The sequence below is a fragment of the Pseudophryne corroboree genome, chromosome 1, assembly GCF_028390025.1.
Source record: "Pseudophryne corroboree isolate aPseCor3 chromosome 1, aPseCor3.hap2, whole genome shotgun sequence".
Taxonomy (NCBI): domain Eukaryota; kingdom Metazoa; phylum Chordata; class Amphibia; order Anura; family Myobatrachidae; genus Pseudophryne; species Pseudophryne corroboree.
This window is the reverse complement of record NC_086444.1, coordinates 1144415481-1144435871: the sequence shown is the minus strand read 5'-3', so window position 1 is coordinate 1144435871 and position 20391 is coordinate 1144415481. Positions and strand designations below refer to the sequence as shown.

Below are 20391 nucleotides of genomic sequence, written 5' to 3'. Positions count from 1 at the left end.
AGTCCAGTGCAGTATTATTGTTAGTAATAACCTCTGCATTGTACAAACTGTGACTATCTGTGTGTGCATTAGATAGCTGAGTGGTGTCCATTTCGTGTCTTTCACTTAACTTGCTATCCCTATATTCTATAACCTGAGGGGGCTTGGTGCGTCAGGTTTTATATTGATATGGGATTTTCACAAAGATATACTTTAATACGTATTTTTCTCTGTGATTTTAGTCACCATATCTCTCCTTTATCTCTGCTAGTGCTGACTACACTGTGCAGGGGTTTGGGTAAGAGGTATTGTGCTGCTGCCAATTGTACTGTGTTACCTGATACTGCAAGTTATATCATGTCTGCTTCTGAGGGTAACGGTTCTGGGGCTGAACACACTGCCGGTGTTGCTGAAGCCACAGATCCCTATGAGGAGAATATAGAAGCTGTGGGCTCTGGTTCTGGGGGCTCCTTGCCCCCAGTGGGACTGTGGCAACGGAGGTACATAATGACCCACCATGGGCCGCTTTTTCCACGCTTCTACATACGCTAGTTAATAAACTAACACCCCCTATGGGACCCCCTATGCCGGTACAACCGTATGTGGTCCCTGCAGCTAACCCGCCGTGGGCGGACGATTTATCTGCCCAATTGAAGAAGTTGAACCAGTCCCTGACTACTAAAAAGTCTGACCATCGCTCGCCTAAGTCCAAGGGGTCCTATAAGCGAGCGCTTGTCTCCTGACAAACCACTGCTGTCACTGACACCACGTCTGATGAAGTCGGCACTTACACTGACCCCACAGGTTCTGACTCAGATACGGCTGATGGGAAGGGTAGTTCACATGTGGATGTTCCTGATCTTTTGGAGGCTATTAAGTTAATTCTACAGATTACGGATGATCCCGAGCAATCCGTACCTCCTAAGAAACCAGATAGGTTCAAGCGTCAGAAGGTGGTTAAACAAGTTTTACCTCACTCTGACAACCTAGTGGATATACGTCAGGAACCCTGGGAAAACCCGGGTACGAAGTTTGTGCCTCAAAAGAAGATGCTGGCTCGCTATCCCCCCGCAACAGAGCTGTCTAAGAATTGGGAAACGCCTCCTCCAGTAGACTCACATGTGGCTAGTATGGTGGTTTCCTCAGCTCTACCTGTCACTACCGTCACGTCTCTAAAGGAGCCTACGGATAAACGTGTGGAGGGTTGTCTGAAAGCGATTTACACCCTCACGGGTGCTGCACAAAGGCCCACTATTGCAGCAACATGGGCTGCAGAGGCTATTGAAGCATGGGCCTTGGAGTTAAAAGCTGAAATCTCTTCTGACCATGCTAGACAATGCTTGTCATATATTGTTACAGCTTCTCGCTATATTAAAGAGGTGGCTTCTGATGCCGGTATCCTAGCAGCCAAGGCCTCTACTACGTCAGTCCTGGCTCGCCGGATATTGTGGCTGAGATCCTGGTCTGTGGATCTGGACTCTTGAAAAACCCTGGAGGTACTCCCTTTCAAGGGAGATATTCTGTTTGGGGAGGACTTGAATAAGATAGTGGCTGACTTGGCTACTGCCAAAACTGCCTGTCTGCCAAGTACCGCTCCTTCTGTCACTCGAGGTTACGCCATAGCCTTCAAAAACCGACCCCCTCATCGATTTTGCCAGACAGACGTCCCGTTGGACCAGACAAAAGCAAACACTCTGCATTCGGTGGTACAGACCCTCCTGGATACAGGAGTCGTAGTACAGGTGCCTCTTGCGCAGAGGGGCCGGGGGTACTATTCTCCGCTGTTTCTAGTCCCGAAACCGAATGGGTCCTCCCGGCCCTTTCTCAACCTCAAGGCATTGAACAGGTTTGTGAAGGTTTCCAAGTTCCGTATGGAAACCCTTCGCTCTATAGTTCTGGCCTTGGAACCTGGGGACTACATGGTCTCCCTGGACATACAGGATGCTTACCTGCATATTCCTATAGCAGCGTCACATCAGCAATACCTGAGGTTTGCTATTGGCAACCTCCATTACCAGTTTCGGGCGTTACCTTTTGGTTTAACAACGGCTCCGCGAGTCTGCACCAAAGTCATGGCGGTGATGACGGTGGTACTCCGCCGTCAAGGGGTCAGGATACTGCCGTATCTGGACGACTTGTTAATCCTGGCAAATTCCCCAGATCTTCTCCTATGACATCTAGATATGACGGACCAGTTTCTACAAGCCCACGGGTGGCTCATCAACTGGAAGAAATCCTCCCTGACCCCAGGTCAGAGCATGGTGCATCTGGGAGCGCTATTGAACACTCACAACCAGAGGTTGTTCTTGTTTCAGGAGAAAGTCCTGAAGCTTCAGGACAGGATTCGTTGCTTCCTTTCTCGTCCGCAAGTGTCGATACATTCGGCAATGCAAGTGCTGGGCCTCATGGTATCAGCATTTGACATGGTGGAGTATGCTCAATTCCATTCTCGCCCCCTCCAGAGGCTGATTCTAGCCAAGTGGGACGGCCTGCCTCACCGGATCAGGTCTCAAATGATCTCATTGACTCCGCAGGTCCGTCTGTCGCTGCTCTGGTGGCTCCAGGACCAACAATTGTGCAGGGGCCGTCCCTTCTGGATATCCAACTGGGTCCTGTTGATGACAGATGCCAGTCTAAGAGGTTGGGGCGCGGTGCTGGAGCAACACTCCCTTCAGGGTCAGTGGACCGAGGAGGAGTCCCTCCTCTCAATCAACATTCTGGAATTGCGGGCGGTCTTCAATGCATTGAACCTAGCCCAGCATTTAATTCAGAACCGTCCTGTTCAAGTGCAGTCGGACAACGCCACCACAGTGGCTTACATAAATCATCAAGGCGGCACTCGAAGCCGTCTGGCAATGAAGGAAGTCTCACGGATTCTACATTGGGCGGAACGCCATCTACCGGCCATATCTTCATTCCGGGAGTCCTGAATTGGGAAGCAGACTTTCTCAGTCGTCAGGACGTACATGCCGGCGAGTGGGGCCTCCATCCAGAAGTGTTTCGACTCCTAGTGGAAAAGTGGGGTCTTCCAGACGTAGATCTGATGGCGTCTCGACACAATCAAAAGGTTCCGGTCTTCGGAGCAAGGGCAAGGGATCCTCAAGCAGCATTCGTGGATGCGCTGGCGGTGCCGTGGAGGTTTCGGCTGCCGTACGTGTTCCCTCTGGTGTCACTCCTGCCCAGGGTAATTCGGAAGTTCAAGCAAGAAAAATGAATTCTGCTTGTCATAGCTCCGGCGTGGCCCAGACGGCACTGGTTCTCAGACCTGCAAGGCCTATCGTCAGAGCGTCTAATTCTACTTCCACAACGCCCAGACCTCCTCGTTCAGGGCCCCTGTGTCTACCAGGACCTAGCCCGGCTGTCTTTGACGGCGTGGCTCTTGAAGCTTCCGTCTTAAGGGCTAAAGGGTTTTCTGAGGCGGTCATTCAAACTATGTTGCGGGCCCGGAAACCGGCTTCTGCTAGGATTGGCATTCTTACTTTGTTTGGTGCGTATCTAACGATTATGACGCTTCCAAGTTTAGTATAGCCAAGTTGTTGGCTTTTCTTCAGCAGGGCCTGGACTTAGGCCTGCGTCTGGCCTCCCTCAAGGTCCATATTTCTGCCTTGTCGGTGTGGTTTCAGAGAAAAATTGCGACCTTACCTGATGTGCATACCTTTACTCAGGGTGTGTTGCGTATCCAACCTCCGTATGTCCCGTCTGTGGCTCCTTGGGACTTGTCGGTGGTTTTGGAGGCGTTACAAGAGTCTCCGTTTGAACCTCTTGGTTCAGCTGATCTTAAGTGTCTTTCCCTTAAGGTGGTGTTTTTGCTGGCTACTGCTTCAACTAGAAGAGTGTCGGATTTGGGAGCCTTGTCCTGTAGTTCCCCATATCTGATATTTCACCGTGACCGGACGGTTCTTAGAACTCGTCCCGGATATTTACCTAAGGTGGTTTCCTCGTTCCACCTTAACCAGGAGATTGTAGTTCCGGCACTTGTTTCTCCTGATCTGTCTCCCAAAGAGCGGTCTTTGGATGTGGTACGGGCTCTCCGTATCTATGTGAAGAGAACTGCTTCCATTAGGAAATCTGATTCTCTCTTTGTACTGTTTGGATTTCACAAACGGGGCTGGCCTGCTCACAAGCCGACTTTGGCTAGATGGATTAGAATGGTGATTGCACATGCTTATGTGAGGGCTGGTCGGTCGGCTCCTGCTCACATTATGGCCCATTCTACTCTGTCTGTTGGACCTTCTTGGGCGGCCCACCATGGTGCGACCCTTGAACAGTTGTGCAAGGCGGCTACGTGGTCTTCAGTGAACACGTTCATAAGATTCTATGCCTTCGATACTGCCGCTTCCCAGGATGCTACCTTTGGACGCCGGGTTCTTGTGCCCGCTACAGTGCGTCCCCTCCCATAAGGAACTGCTTTAGGACATCCCCAATGTCTATCCTTGTGGAGCCCAGTGTACCCCGAAGCAGAAAACGAGATTTATGGTAAGAACTTACCTTTGTTAAATCTCTTTCTGCGAGGTACACTGGGCTCCACAAGGCGCCCACCCTGACGCACTTAGCTTCTTTGGGTTGGTATGGCATTAGCCGCTGACACTTCTCCTGTCGTGAGAGTGTGGTGTATGTGGCTACTAACCGTTGTCGTCTCTTTTCCTGCTACTGCATTGGGCTGGTTAACTAAAAACTGAGCTCCTGTACAGGGAGGCGGGGTTATAGAGGAGGCGGCGCTGTGTATTCTGGGAACAGTCAAAGCTTTGAGCCTGTTGGTGCCTCGGAACAAGATCCTACTCTACGCCCCAATGTCTATCCTTGTGGAGCCCAGTGTACCTCGCAGAAAGAGATTTAACAAAGGTAAGTTCTTACCATAAATCTCGTTTTCTCTTACATCCTAGAGGATGCTGAGGTCCACATTAGTACCATGAGGATGTACCAAAGCTCCCAGAACGGGAGGGAGAGCGCAGAGACTCCTGCAGAACCAATTGACCAAACTTAAGGTCCTCAGAGGCCACAGTATTGAACTTGTAGAACTTTTCAAACATGTTCGACCCAGACCAAGTAGCTGCTCGGCAGTTGTAAGGCCGAGACACCCCGGGCAGGTGCCCAGGAAGAACCCACCTTACAAGTAGAGTGGGCCTTAACAGACATAGGACAGGGCAAGCCTGCCATAGAACACGCATGCTGGATAGTGAACCTCATCCAGCGAGAGATCGTCTGCTTAGAAGCAGTACACCCAATTTTTTTGGGATCATACAGGACCAACAGAGAGTCCGATTTTCTGTGACGAGCAGACCTCCTCACATAGATCTTTAGAGCCCTTACAACATCTAAGGACTTTGATGAGATTGAGGAGTCAGTCGCAACTGGCACCACAATAGGTTGGTTGATATGAAATGCCGACACAACCTTCGGAAGAAACTGCTGACGTGTCCGAAGCTCAGCTCTGTCTTCATGGAAGATCAAGCATGGGCTTTTACAGGACAAATCCCCCAACTCCGACACACGTCTAGCAGAAGCTAAGGCCAACAAAGTGACAGCCTTCCACGTGAGAAACTTGACCTCAACCTCCTGAAGAGGTTCAAACCAGTCTGACTGGAGGAACTGCAACACCACGTTAAGATTCCAAGGCGCCGTAGGCGGTACAAAGGGAGGATGGCAGAACTCCCTTCAAAAGAGTCTGAACCTCAGGGAGGGCAGCCAACTGTTTCTAGAAGAAAATGGATAGGGACAAAATTTGGACCTTTATGGATCTTAACCTCAGGCCCATATCCACACCTGCTTGCAGGAAGAGGAGAAAACGTCCCAGATGAAACTCCACCTCAGGGAAATTCTTGGACTTACATATTTTCTCCAAATACGATGGTAATGTTTTGACGTTACTCCTTTCCTAGCCTGTATCAGGCTAGGAATAACCTTCAAAGAAATATAAGTAGGCGCTGGTGTACTGGCTATGAGACACTGATGATATTAATACTGACTGCAGCTTCACTTATTTGAGGTGCTGAGCCTCAAAAAACAAAAATTAATAAAAACCACAGAGAGAAGCGCTGTCACTAAAGTATTAATATATTTTATTAAAAATGACCTTATTCATATATAAAAATTATGAGAAAACCTAAACATCCTGTGACTTTAAAAAATCTTTTAGCAGCAACACATCAAAACATGTAACAATTTGTATTCCTCACTAAGGTCTCCTTTGGAACAATGTATCAATCTACCCTTTATATAATGTATGGTAACTCTTGTGATTAACAGGAATTCCTTAGAGTAAGCTCCACGCGTGGGCTGATTGAAACCATATATTGGTAGAGGGTTTAAAAGTTCATCCGTGATGTATATAGGGATTATTCACATTGATGTCATCCGCTCCATTATTTGTGAAATCCCTATTTAGCTCTTATTTCTCAATAATGCCGTCCAGAATTGATCAGCTTTTCTTATGAAGCTTATAATTGCACAATAACAGATTAAGCATGTGACGCTATTTTGGAGTCTGTTATTATACTTAACCCAACTTATGCAATGGGCAACAATTGTGTTATGTCCGTAGGGCGCCGGCTGCCCGCTCTGGGACACTGCAATAGAATGTGCAGGGCTTGTGAGAAATAATAGATAAAACGCTCACAGTCTCATTCAGATCGGCATAAAAATTCAAAGGCTATAATGCTCTCTCACCACTTTCCATCAAGCTTCACCTGGAGCATACTGCTAGCTGTCATAAGCTGAATCTCCGTTTGGTGCGGTGAGCCAAATGCCGAACAGATGCTGGGTGAGGCGCTGAGCGGCGGATGCTGTCGGGGACGTGCTGCAGAAATCAGTCTCTGTTCGTGATGGTTAGCTGGATGCCAAGCAGAATGTCGGGCAATGTAATCAGACGGATTGCTTGACGCGTTTCTCAGCCTCAATCCTGGGGCTGTTTCCTCAGAAAGGTACTTCTGAGGAAACAGCCCCAGGATTGAGGCTGAGAAACGCGTCAAGCAATCCGTCTGATTACATTGCCCGACATTCTGCTTGGCATCCAGCTAACCATCACGAACAGAGACTGATTTCTGCAGCACGTCCCCGACAGCATCCGCCGCTCAGCGCCTCACCCAGCATCTGTTCGGCATTTGGCTCACCGCACCAAACGGAGATTCAGCTTATGACAGCTAGCAGTATGCTCCAGGTGAAGCTTGATGGAAAGTGGTGAGAGAGCATTATAGCCTTTGAATTTTTATGCCGATCTGAATGAGACTGTGAGCGTTTTATCTATTATTTCTCACAAGCCCTGCACATTCTATTGCAGTGTCCCAGAGCGGGCAGCCGGCGCCCTACGGACATAACACAATTGTTGCCCATTGCATAAGTTGGGTTAAGTATAATAACAGACTCCAAAATAGCGTCACATGCTTAATCTGTTATTGTGCAATTATAAGCTTCATAAGAAAAGCTGATCAATTCTGGACGGCATTATTGAGAAATAAGAGCTAAATAGGGATTTCACAAATAATGGAGCGGATGACATCAATGTGAATAATCCCTATATACATCACGGATGAACTTTTAAACCCTCTACCAATATATGGTTTCAATCAGCCCACGCGTGGAGCTTACTCTAAGGAATTCCTGTTAATCACAAGAGTTACCATACATTATATAAAGGGTAGATTGATACATTGTTCCAAAGGAGACCTTAGTGAGGAATACAAATTGTTACATGTTTTGATGTGTTGCTGCTAAAAGATTTTTTAAAGTCACAGGATGTTTAGGTTTTCTCATAATTTTTATATATGAATAAGGTCATTTTTAATAAAATATATTAATACTTTAGTGACAGCGCTTCTCTCTGTGGTTTTTAGGAATAACCTTGTTCGGAATGCCCTTCCGAGCTAGTATCTGGCGTTCAACCTCCATGCCGTCAAACGTAGCCGCGGTAAGTATTGATAGGCGAATGGCCCCTGCTGCAGCAGGTCCTCTCTTCTAGCAGTAGATCCAGAAGATCCATGTACCAAGCCCTTCTCGGCCAGTCCGGAGCGATGAGGATTGCCTGAACCCTTGTTCTCCTTATGAGCTTGAGTGGGAGTGGAGGAAACATGTACACCGACTGGAACACGACCACTTGTCCAGGAGATCCAGTTGGAAGGACTGAGCATGAAACCTCCCGTACTGCAGAGCCTCGTAAGAGGCCATCATCTTTCCCAGAAGGCGAATGCACTGATGAACCGACACCCGGACTGGCTTCAGGACATCCCGGACCATTGTTTGTGTCACCAACACTTTTTCTCTTACGTCCTAGAGGATGCTGGGGACTCCGTAAGGACCATGGGGTATAGACGGGCTCAGCAGGAGATAGGGCACCTAAAAAGAACTTTGACTATGGGTGTGCACTGGCTTCTCCCTCTATGCCCCTCCTCCAGACCTCTGTTAGATCTTGTGCCCAGAGGAGAATGGGTGCACTGCAGAGAGCTCTCCAGAGTTTTCTGTGGAAAAATAATTTTGTTATGGTTTTTTATTTTCAGGGAGTCCTGCTGGCAACAGGCTCCCTGCATCGTGGGACCGAGGAGAGAGAAGTAGAGCTGGCTTGTCAAGTTGGGCACTGCTTCTAAGGCTACTGGACACCATTAGCTCCAGAGGGAGTCGGAACACAGGTCTCACCTGGGGTTCGTCCCGGAGCCGCGCCGCCGTCCTCCTCACAGATGCCGAAGGTAGAAGCGGATAGAGAAGACAAAAGACATCTTAGGCGGCAGAAGACATCAGATCTTCATGAGGTTAGCGCTGCGTGCCATTGCTCCCGGTCACACACACACAGAGCAGCACTGAAGGGTGCAGGGCACAGGGGGGGGGGGGCGCCCTGGGCAGCAATAAACCTCACATTTTGGCACAAATACAGTGGGATTAGACTGCGGAGGCAGTAAATCGCTGATCCCCCGCCATTTTATTGAAAAATCACTGGGACCGAAGCCCGCCGTTGGGTGGGCGGGGCTTGATCCTCAGCACTAACCAGCGCCATTTTCTCCACAGAAGCTGCATGAGAAAGAAAATGCTGGCACCCTGGTCTCTCCCCTGCTGAACACAGGCTGGAAAAAAGAGGAGGGGGGCACTTTGGCGACGCAGTGAGTGGGAATTGACATAATATATATAAAAAAGCGCTATCTGGATATATATATTTTTTTTCCAGTGTTGTTAAGCGCTGGTGTGTGCTGGCATACTCTTTCTCTGTCTCTCCTTAGGACCTGGTTGGGGTTTTGTCCCCTTATAGGTTAATCCCTGTGTGTGTGGGGTGTCGGTACGTGTGTGTCGACATGTCTGAGGCGGAAGGCTTCTCCAAGGAGGAGGTGGAGCAAATGAGTGGTGTGTCCCCGTCGGTTGTGCCGACTCCAGATTGGATGGACATGTGGCATACGTTGCATGCAAGTGTGGCATCTTTACATAAAAGGCTTGATAAGGCTGGTTTAGGGGGGACATCAGGCGGTCAATCCTCAGATTGGACCGACTCACAGAGCCCGTCGGGGTCTCAAAAGCGTCCCTTAACACAAGACACTACTACCGACACGGATTCTGATTCCAGTGTCGACTATGACGAAGTAAAATTGCACCCTAGGGTGACTAAAACCATTCAGTGTATGATTGTGGCAATAAGGGATGTGTTGCATATTGTGGATGAACCCTCGGTCCTCGACACAAGGGTACACATGTTTAAGGAAAAGAAACAGATTATTAATTTTCCCACATCTCATGAATTAAATGAATTCTTTGGAAAAGCTTGGGAGACTCCGGATAAGAGACCGCAGATCCCCAAAAGAATTTTTAGGGCATACCCTTTCCCTAAGCAGGACAGGGAGATTTGGGAATCACCCCCCACTGTGGACAAGGCCCTGACACGCTTGTCCAAGAAAGTGGTGCTACCGTCTCCTGACACAGCGGCCCTTAAGGACCCTGCAGATCGCAGGCAAGAAACTACCTTGAAGGGTATTTATTCTCATACGGGTGCTGTGTTAAGACCGACGATTGCGTCGGCATGGGTGTGTAGCGCAATTGCAGCTTGGACAGATGAGCTGACAGATCAATTTGATACTATGGATAAGGATACTATATTCCTAACTCTAGCCCATATAAAAGACGCAGTCTTATTTATGAGGGATGCTCAAAGGGACATTGGATTGCTAGCTTCTAGGGCCAATGCCATGTCTATCTCAGCGAGAAGATCCTTATGGACTCGCCAATGGACAGGTGATGCGTATTCCAAAAAACATATGGAAGTACTACCCTATAAGGGTGATGTATTGTTTGGGGATGGGCTGACGGACCTGGTTTCCACAGCTACAGCAGGTAAATCGAATTTTTACCATATATTCCCCAACAGCAAAAGAAAGCAACACCCTATCAGATGCAGTCCTTTTGGTCGCACAAGTCCAAAAGAGGTCGGGGATCCTCTTTCCTCGCCAGAGGTAAGGGCAGAGGCAAGAGAGCACCTGCTTCGGCAGGTGCCCAGGAACAAAAGTCCTCCCTGGCTGCTCCAAAAACCACAGCATGACGCTGGGACTCCCCTGAGGGAGTCCGCACCGGTGGGGGCACGTCTTCGACTTTTCAGTCAGGCCTGGGTCAGTTCGGACCTGAATCCCTGGGTGTTGGAAATAGTTTCCCAGGGTTACAAATTGGAATTCGAGGATGTGCCCCCGAGCCGATTTTTTAAATCGGCCCTACCAGCTTCCACATCGGAAAGGGATGTAGTGTTAGCTGCAATTCAAACGCTGTGTATACAGCAAGTGATAATCAAGGTTCCCTTGCACCAGCAGGGAAGAGGTTACTATTCAACCCTATTTGTGGTCCCGAAACTGGACGGTACGGTCAGACCGATTTTGAATCTGAAATCCCTAAACCTGTACATAAAAAGATTCAAATTCAAAATGGAATCTCTCAGAGCAATAATAGCCAACATGGAGGAGGAGGAGTTTATGGTGTCTCTGGACATAAAGGATGTGTACCTTCATGTCCCCATATATGCCCCCCATCAGGAATACCTGAGATTCTCTGTACAGGATTGTCATTACCAATTTCAGACGTTGCCGTTTGGACTTTCCACGGCCCGAGGATTTTCACCAAGACAATGGCGGAAATGATGGTGGTCCTGCGCAAGCATGGAGTCACAATTATCCCATACTTGGACGATCTCCTGATAAAAGCGAGATCAAGGGAGAAATTGCCGAGCAGTGTGGCACTCTCTCTGAGAGTGCTCCAGCAACACGGTTGGATTCTAAATCTACCGAAGTCACAGTTGATTCTGACAACTCGACTACCGTTCCTAGGTATGATACTGGATACGGAACAAATGAAGGTCTTCCTCCCAATAGAGAAAGCCCAAGACATACAGAACATGGTCAGAGACCTGCTAAAACCGAAAAGGGTGTCAGTTCACCAATGCACTCGAGTTCTGGGGAAAATGGTGGCGGCCTACGAGGCCATTCCCTTTGAAAGGTTCAATGCAAGGACTTTTCAATGGGACCTTCTGGACAAGTGGTCCGGGTCCCATCTGCACTAACATCGGAAAATAACTCTGTCCCCAGGAACCAGAGTGTCCCTCCTGTGGTGGTTGCAAAGTGCTCACCTGCTGGAGGGTCGCTGGTTCGGGATTCAGGACTGGATCCTGGTTACCACGGACGCGAGCCTCCGAGGATGGGGAGCGGTCACACAGGGAAAGACTTTTCAGGGTCTTTGGTCAGACCAGGAGTCCTGTCTACACATCAAATGTGTTGGAACTCAGGGCCATTTACAACGGCCTTCGACAAGCGGAGAGTTTTCTTCGAAACCTTCCGGTTCTGATTCAATCAGACAATGTCACAGCAGTGGCTCATGTGAACCGCCAAGGCGGGACAAGAAGCAGAGTCGAGATGGCAGAAGCCACAAGGATCCTTCGCTGGGCGGAAAATCATGTAAGCGCTCTGTCGGCTGTCTTCAATCCGGGAGTGGACAACTGGGAAGCAGACTTCCTCAACAGACACGATCTCCATCCAGGAGAGTGGGGACTTCATCAAGAAGTCTTTGCAGACGTAACACGTCTTTGGGGAACTCCTCAAATAGACATGATGGCGTCACGCCTCAACAAAAAACTTCGGAGGTATTGCACCAGGTCTCGGGACCCTCAGGCAGTAGCAGTAGAAGCACTGGTAACACCGTGGGTGTTCGAATCGGTCTACGTGTTTCCTCCTCTTCCTCTCATCATGAAAGTGTTGAGGATCATAAGATGAAGAAGAGTACAGACGATACTCGTTGTCCCAGACTGGCCTCGAAGGGCCTGGTACTCGGATCTACAAGAGATGCTCACAGGAGACCCCTGGCCTCTTCCTCTGAGGGAAGACCTGTTGCACAGGGGCCCTGTGTATTTCAAGACTTACCGCGGTTACGTTTGACGGCATGGCGGTTGAACGCCGAATCCTAGCAAAAAAGGGGATTCCGGAAGAGGTTATCCCTACTTTAATAAAGGCTAGGAAGGAGGTGACGATAAAACATTATCACCGTATCTGGCGAAAGTATGTGTCTTGGTGTGAGACCAAGAATGTACCTACGGAAGATTTTCATCTGGGTCGTCTTCTCCACTTCCTACAGACAGGAGTGAATATGGGCCTGAAATTAGGCTCGGTTAAGGTACAGATTTCGGCCCTCTCGATTTTCTTTCAGAAGGAATTGGCTTCTCTTCCAGAAGTCCAGACGTTTGTAAAGGGAGTGCTGCACATCCAGCCCCCTTTTGTGCCTCCAGTGGCACCATGGGACCTGAACGTGGTGTTGTAGTTCCTAAAATCACACTGGTTTGAACCGCTTAACAAGGTTGAGTTGAAATTTCTTACCTGGAAGGTGGTCATGTTGTTGGCCTTAGCATCAGCAAGGCGAGTGTCAGAATTGGCGGCTCTATCACACAAGAGCCCCTACTTGATTTTTCATGTGGATCGAGCTGAATTGAGGACACGTCCGCAATTTTTGCCTAAAGTGGTTTCGTCGTTCCATATGAATTAACCTATTGTGGTGCCTGTGGCTACCGGTGACCTGGAGGATTCCAGATCCCTGGACGTAGTCAGGGCCTTAAAAATTTATATAGCCAGGACGGCTAGAATTAGGAAAACAGAGGCTCTGTTTGTCCTGTATGCGGCCAATAAGATTGGCGCTCCTGCTTCAAAGCAGACTATTGCTCGCTGGATCTGTAATACGATTCAGCAGGCTCACTCTACGGCTGGATTGCCGGTACCAAATTCAGTTAAGGCCCATTCCACTAGGAAGGCGGGCTCTTCTTGGGCGGCTGCCTGAGGCGTCTCGGCTTTACAACTTTGCCGAGCGGCGACTTGGTCGGGGTCAAACACTTTTGCTAAATTCTACAAGTTTGATACCCTGGCTGATGAGGACCTAGCGTTTGCTCAGTCGGTGCTGCAGAGTCATACGCACTCTCCCGCCCGATTGGATTCTTTGGTATAAACCCCATGGTCCTTACGGAGTCCCCAGCATCCTCTAGGACGTAAGAGAAAATAAGATTTTAAACCTACCGGTAAATCTATTTCTCCTAGTCCGTAGAGGATGCTGAGCGCCCGTCCCAGCGCGGAAACTCTGCAAGACTTGTATATAGTTGTTGCTTACATAAGGGTTATGTTACAGTTGACATCGGTCTTGGACCATTACTGTTGTTTTTGTTCATACTGTTAACTGGTTATGTATGTTCCAGGTTACATGGTATGATTGGTGTGGGCTGGTATGAATCTTGCCCTTGGATTGCTAAATCCTGCCTTGTATTGTCCATCTCCTCTGGGCACAGTTCTCTAATTGATGTCTGGAGGGGCATAGAGGGAGGAGCCAGTGCACACCCATAGTAAAAGTTCTTTTTAGGTGCCCTATCTCCTGCGGAGCCCGTCTATACCCCATGGTCCTTACGGAGTCCCCAGCATCCTCTACGGACTAGGAGAAATAGATTTACCGGTAGGTTTAAAATCTTATTTTTCCCCTGGAAGAAACACCCTCTGCACTTCTGTGTCGAGGATCATTCCCAGAAAGGACAGCCTCCTGGTTGGTTCCAAACGTGATTTTGGAAGATTCGGGATCCAACCGTGTTCTCTGAGTAGATTGAGAACAATGGACTGTAACAGCTTCTCCTTAGACGATTTCTTTATCAGCAGATCGTCCAGATATGAAAGTATGTTCACCCCCTGTCTGCAGAGGAGAACCATCATCTCCGCCATCACCTTAGTGAATACCCTCGGTGCTGTGGAGAGACCGAATGGCAGGGCCTCGGAGATAAGCTTGATGCGGCGGCCAAATCGGAATGTAGAGGTACGCATCCTTGATATCCAGGGATACCAGGAATTACCCCCTCCTCCAGACCTGATATCACCGCCCCTAGAGACTCCATTTTGAACTTGAACTCCCTCAGGAGAGGATTTAGCGATATTAAGTTCAGAATGGGTCTGACTGAACCATCCGGTTTCGGTACCACGAAAAGGTTCAAATAGTAACCTTTGTCTTGCATATGGGACTGGTACAATAACCTGTGCCTCCACCAACCTCTGGATGGCTTCCCGTAGGATAGCCCTGTCTGCCAGCAAAGCTGACAAACCAGATTTGAAGAATCGGTGAGGATGGAGATCTTGAAATTCCAGCCCGTGCCCCTGGGACACCATATATTGCACCCAGGGATCCAGGCCGGACGACACCTAGACGTGACTGAAATGCCTGAGTCTCGCCCCCACCGGCCCCACTTCCAGGCCACGTGGTCCACCATCATGTGGAGGACCTTGGCGTATCTGAAGCAGGTTTCTGTTCCTGGGAACCCGCAGCAGCAGGTTTCTTGGATTTTGGCCGACCTCCCCTAAAGAAGATGTTGGACGGTTTGGCCTTACTTGGCTTGGCAGTCCAAATGACTGTGATGCAGCTGAAGAAAAGGGTTTCTTCGTGGCAGGTGCAGCTAAGGGAAGAAACGGAGACTTACCCACTGTAGTTGTGGAAATCCACGTATCCAACGCTTCCCCAAAGAGAGCCTGACCTGTGTAGGGTAGGGTCTTCACACCTCTCCTGGATTCCATGTCGGCAGACCATTGGCACAGCCAGAGTCCTCTACGGGTTGAGAGAGACATGGAGGATATTCCTGCAGCCATCGAACCCAGGTCTTTCATGGATTCCACCGTATATCCTGCAGAATCCTGTATGTTAAAGAAGAACAATTCAACTTTACGTTTTTTCATTGTAATCAATTTTTCAAGTAACGTGCCAGACCACTTTACTGTAGCTTTAGAGATCCATGCACAGGCAATGGTAGGCCGTAGTAACGCCCCCGAAGCCGTGTATATGGATCTGAGCGTAGTGTCAATCTTGCGATCAGCCGGTTCTTTCAACGCGGCAGATCCCGGGACCGGTAAAACCACCCTCTCTTTGACAGTCTGGACACAGATACATCAACTATGGGTGGGTTTTTCCCAATTCTTTCTATCCTCCTCATGGAAGGGGAAGGTAACCAGAACCCTTTTGGGGATCTGGAATCCTTACACTCAGGATTTTTCGAATAGCGTTTAATACTTTAGACGCAGGGAAGGTTAACGAGGCTTTCTTATTGTCAGTGAAGTAAGCCTCCTCAACCTGCTCATATTACATGTCAGCAATATTTAACATATCTGTAATGGCCTCAAACATGAGCTGCACCCCCTTCCCGGAGCGCAGCTACTCAGCGCTGCGCTCCTACCCTTGTGCCGCCATATCTCGCCATCTTCTGATCTGGCTCTGTAAAGGGGTGGCGGCATGCTGCCGCGGTGAGCGATCCCCTGTGGCAGGAAATGTTCGATCCCCTTAGGAGCTCAGTGTCCTGTCAGCGGGGATAGTGGCTCAGACCCTGCAGGGCAGACACTACTCCCCCCCCTTAGTCCCTCGAAGCAGGGAGGCTGTTGCCAGCAGCCTCCCTGTATAATAATAAACTCTAAAAAATAACTTTACTAGAGAAACTCTGGAGAGCTCCCCTAGCTGTGACCGGCTCATTTTCTAAACTGAGTCTGGTGGGAGGGGCATAGAGGGAGGAGCCAGCCCATACTATCAAACTCTTAAAGTGCCAATGACTCCTAGTGGACCCGTCTATACCCCATGGTACTAATGTGGACCCCAGCATCCTCTAGGACGTAAGATAAAACATATTATTTAATACATTGCATTGTAATGATCATATACATCTCAGACTTGTACGATTTTAAGCACAAGTTGCTGGTAGCTTTGGTTACACTACTGATTTTACTATACAGGTATCTTACAATAACTAGCTGTAATGCTTGGCCATTCGTTCATTTTTCACTTTCTTGCCAACCCCTGACTTTTTCTCCATCTCTCTTCAAACACCCCTTATACCAACTGACCTTCCTTCCATTCCAACATGATGACAACATTTTTGTCAGCAGTTGATTTTATTATATAGATTCTACAAAGCATAGTCACATGCTCAGTGGGTGTGGGAACTCTCAAGTAATGACATCATTAACACTAGTGGGAGGGATCAGAGTTAAGGCCAACTGTCAGTAACTGTAACGTAGCCGCTAGTGTTTTGGTTACTTTAATTAGCAACAACCTAAAGAGACAGTGGTGAGATGGGGAACATTCCAGGAGGCATTTTTCAGAACTGCTTTGTGAAGCCACATAGCCACCTAATGGCCCTCATAGAGACTGACGTAAAAGTGATCCATTAAATCTCATGCAGCGTAGCTGCCATAGGTTGCACAGATTAAAAATTTTCATGCATTTTTGCATACTTGCAACTCAGCAAATAAAGGGTCTAACATGCTGATATAGAATACTATTGAACAGGATTGCATATTCTAGTTTGTCAACGCTCTCCGCATGGGCACAGCTGAACTACTACTGATTTCCTCGATTTCATATTCATACTGTCCTCCTACAGCTCTGCATCTGAGTCTTCTGAAACAACCACATCCCCGCCTCTACCTGTTGGTGTTCCCCAATGGTCCATATTCATCTCCCTCATCTTCTCATTTTACACCTTCTCCCATGGTAACCTCATCAGCTTCTTAGGCCTCTAACTCCACCCCTATGCTGATGACCCTCAAATTTAAACTCTTGACTGGTCCTCCCTTCGTGCCCCCCTTGGTTCAGTCGAGGGCTGTAAGAGAAACAGAGGATCCCTGTGAAAAATGTCTGCATGTAGCACTGACTAAGGAGTGTGCATACTATTAAAATGTTGTTCTTGAGTAATAGGGTAGATCTATGCATTTCTGATGCATGTTAAATGAGAGGGTGCCATTATGCTGTTACGCCTGCTTAGTAGGGTGGTTAGCTGAATCTGTGACGCCACTGAGAATGGCAGAAGTCATGGTACACCAAGCATCTGAAGGTGAAGAAAATTTCTGAATATTTATTTTTGCACATCTATATTTGTAGACGCTACTGATTATGCTGATGTACTGCAAGAAGCAGTGGTGCCAATCATCCCTGACAGTAAATGCAGCAGCCCTGAAGTCTATGGATTTGAGCTCAGTGAAAATATGTTTTGTGCCGGATATTTTGATTGCAGCATTGATGCTTGCCAGGTAAGAAGTATATCTCCCAGGACTAGACAGGGGACATAAGCATACATGATAACTAGAAACTCAGGGCTGGTGCTTCAAGGTTACTTCTTTATCCCTATATAATACATTGTGTGTAGTACTGGTTGGTGTAGTGGACACGTTAGGTGTAGATGGTACGTTACAGCTGAGATGGCAGCTCCAGCGGCTCTTCTTTCTTCTCTGGCAATGTTCCCATGAGCTTTATCCACCTCAAACTATAGCAGAGAAGCTAGCCTCATGCACACAGTAAAATGACATAACATGACAACCTTGATACATAGACTAATCAAGTACATTTATTAAAGAGGGGTAGAAGGATGTACAGTGCATCCGGAAAGTATTCAGAGCGCTTCACTTTTAACACATTTTGTTATGTTACAGCTTTATTCCAAAATGGAATAAATAAAAAAATTTCCCTCAAAATTCTACACACAATACCCCATAATGACAACATGAAAAAAGTTTTGTTGAGATTTTTGCAAATTTCTTAAAGGAATTGTCTGTAGACCTCCGAGACAGGATTGTCTTGAGGCACAAATCTGGGGAAGGGTACAGAAAAATATCTGCTGCTTTGAAGGTCCCAGTGAGCACAGTGGTCTCCATCATCTGTAAATGGAAGAAGTTCGGAACCACCAGGACTCTTCCTAGAGCTGGCCGGCCATCTAAACTGAGCGATCGGGGGGGGGGGGAATGGCCCTAGTCAGGGAGGTGACCAAGAACCTGATGGTCACTCTGTCAGAGCTACAGCATTCCTCTGTGGAGAGAAGAGAACCTTCCAGAAGGACAACCATCTCTTCAGCAATCCACCAATCAGGCCTGTATGGCAGAGTAGCCAGACGGAAGCCACTCCTTAGTAAAAAGCACATGGCAGCCCGCCTTAAGTTTGCCAAAATGCACCTGAAGGACTCTCAGACCATGAGAAACAAAATTCTCTGGTCTGATGAGACAAAGATTAAACTCTTTGGCGTGAATGCCGGGCATCATGTTTGGAGGAAACCAGGCACCGCTCATCACCAGGCCAATACCATCCCTACAGTGCAGCATGGTGGTGGCAGCATCATGCTGTGGGGATGTTTTTCAGCGGCAGGAACTGGGAAACTTGTCAGGATAGAGGGAAAGATGAATGCAGCAATGTACAGAGACATCCTGGATGAAAACCTGCTCCAGAGCGCTCTTGACCTCAGACTGGGGCGACGGTTCATATTTCAGTAAGTCAACGACCCTAAGCACACAGCCAAGATATCAAAGGAGTGGCTTTAGGACAACTCTGTAAATGTCCTTGAGTGGCCCAGCTAGAGTCCAGACTTGAATCCGATTGAACATCTCTGGAGAGATCTGAAAATGGCTGTGCACCAACGCTTCCCATCCAACCTGAACGAGCTTGAGAGGTGCTGCAAAGGGAAATGGGCGAAACTGCCCAAAGATAGGTGTGCATAATCAAAAAGACTTGAGGCTGTAATTGCTGCCAAAGGATTGAGCAAAGGCTGTGAATACTTATGTACATGTGATTTCTTAGTTTTTTATTTTTAATAAATTTGCAAAAATCTGAAAAAAACTTTTTTCACATTGGGGGTGATTCCGAGTTGTTCGCTCGCTAGCTGCTTTTAGCAGCATTGCACACGCTAAGCCACCGCCCTCTGGGAGTGTATCTTAGCTTAGCAGAATTGCGAACGAAAGATTAGCAGAATTGCGAATAGAAATTTCTTAGCAGTTTCTGAGTAGCTCCAGACTTACTCAGCCATTGCGACCAGCTCAGTCCTTTTCGTTCCTGGTTTGACGTCACAAACACACCCAGCGTTTGCCCAACCATTCCCCCGTTTCTCCAGCCACTCCTGCGTTTTGCAACTCGAACGCCTGCGTTTTTCCGCACACTCCCATAAAACGGCCAGTTTCCGCCCAGAAACATCCACTTCCTGTCAATCACACTACGATCAGCACAGCGATGAAAAAGCTTCGTTATGCCGTGAGTAAAATACCTAACTTTTGTGTAAAATAACTAAGCGCATGCGCTGTGCGAACCTTGCGCATGCGCAGTAAGCGACTAATCGCAGTATAGCGATAATCGGCAACGAGCGAACAACTCAGAATGACCCCCATTGTCATTATGGGGTATTGTATGTAGAATTTTGAGGGAAAAAATAATTTATTCCAGTTTGGAATAAGGCTGCAACATAACAAAATGTGGAAAAAGTGAAGCGCTGTGAATACTTTCCAGAATCACTGTAGGTCCAGAGCGGGTTACTGTATGAAAATAATGATAAACATACATATGACAGGTGATTTTAGCACAAAAGGAATTTAGCAGTTCCAACACAGTTGTTTGTAATAGTAGTGACTAAGCAATGGGCAATAATGATTTCCAATAACTAAACAGACTGCTTTATCTTAGCTTCTGCAGCACCTCTTTTCTATAACTAGGGAAGATGCAGTTTCACAATGCTCTCAATGTACTATACTTTAACACACAATAACCTTTGCAAAACACACACACACACACACACACACACACACACACACACACACACACACACATACATAGTAATAGCAACACAGATTATTACTCAGCAAATATAACAAAAACCTTAAAACTATTCTGCATCTTTACTTCTACACATATGCATAGTTCTGTTGTTGGAGTACTCTTTTGCTCACTGATCACTGACTTTTAACATGCATGTCATGTATTTATAATCCACAATAGATAATAGCAATAAGCTTAGCATCTAATGCTGTCCTTTCCTGATTCAAGGGAACAGTAGCTTTGGATTTCCAGTGCTAAGGAACAATGGGGGTCATTCCGAGTTGATCGCTCGCTAGCTACTTTTAGCAGCCGTGCAAACGCATAGTCGCCGCCCACGGGGGAGTGTATTTT

At 47.7% G+C, this 20391-nt stretch overlaps 1 protein-coding gene across 1 annotated transcript in view; it reads left to right on the top strand.

Annotated features, from left to right (window-relative positions):
* HGFAC (HGF activator) overlaps positions 1 to 20391 on the top strand; it is a 283953-nt gene that overhangs the window by 251363 nt on the left and 12199 nt on the right. Inside the window, exon 13 of the mRNA XM_063924262.1 lies at positions 17353 to 17501. Coding sequence (XP_063780332.1) covers positions 17353 to 17501 — 149 coding nt within the window. The remainder of the gene's footprint in view (positions 1 to 17352; positions 17502 to 20391) is intronic.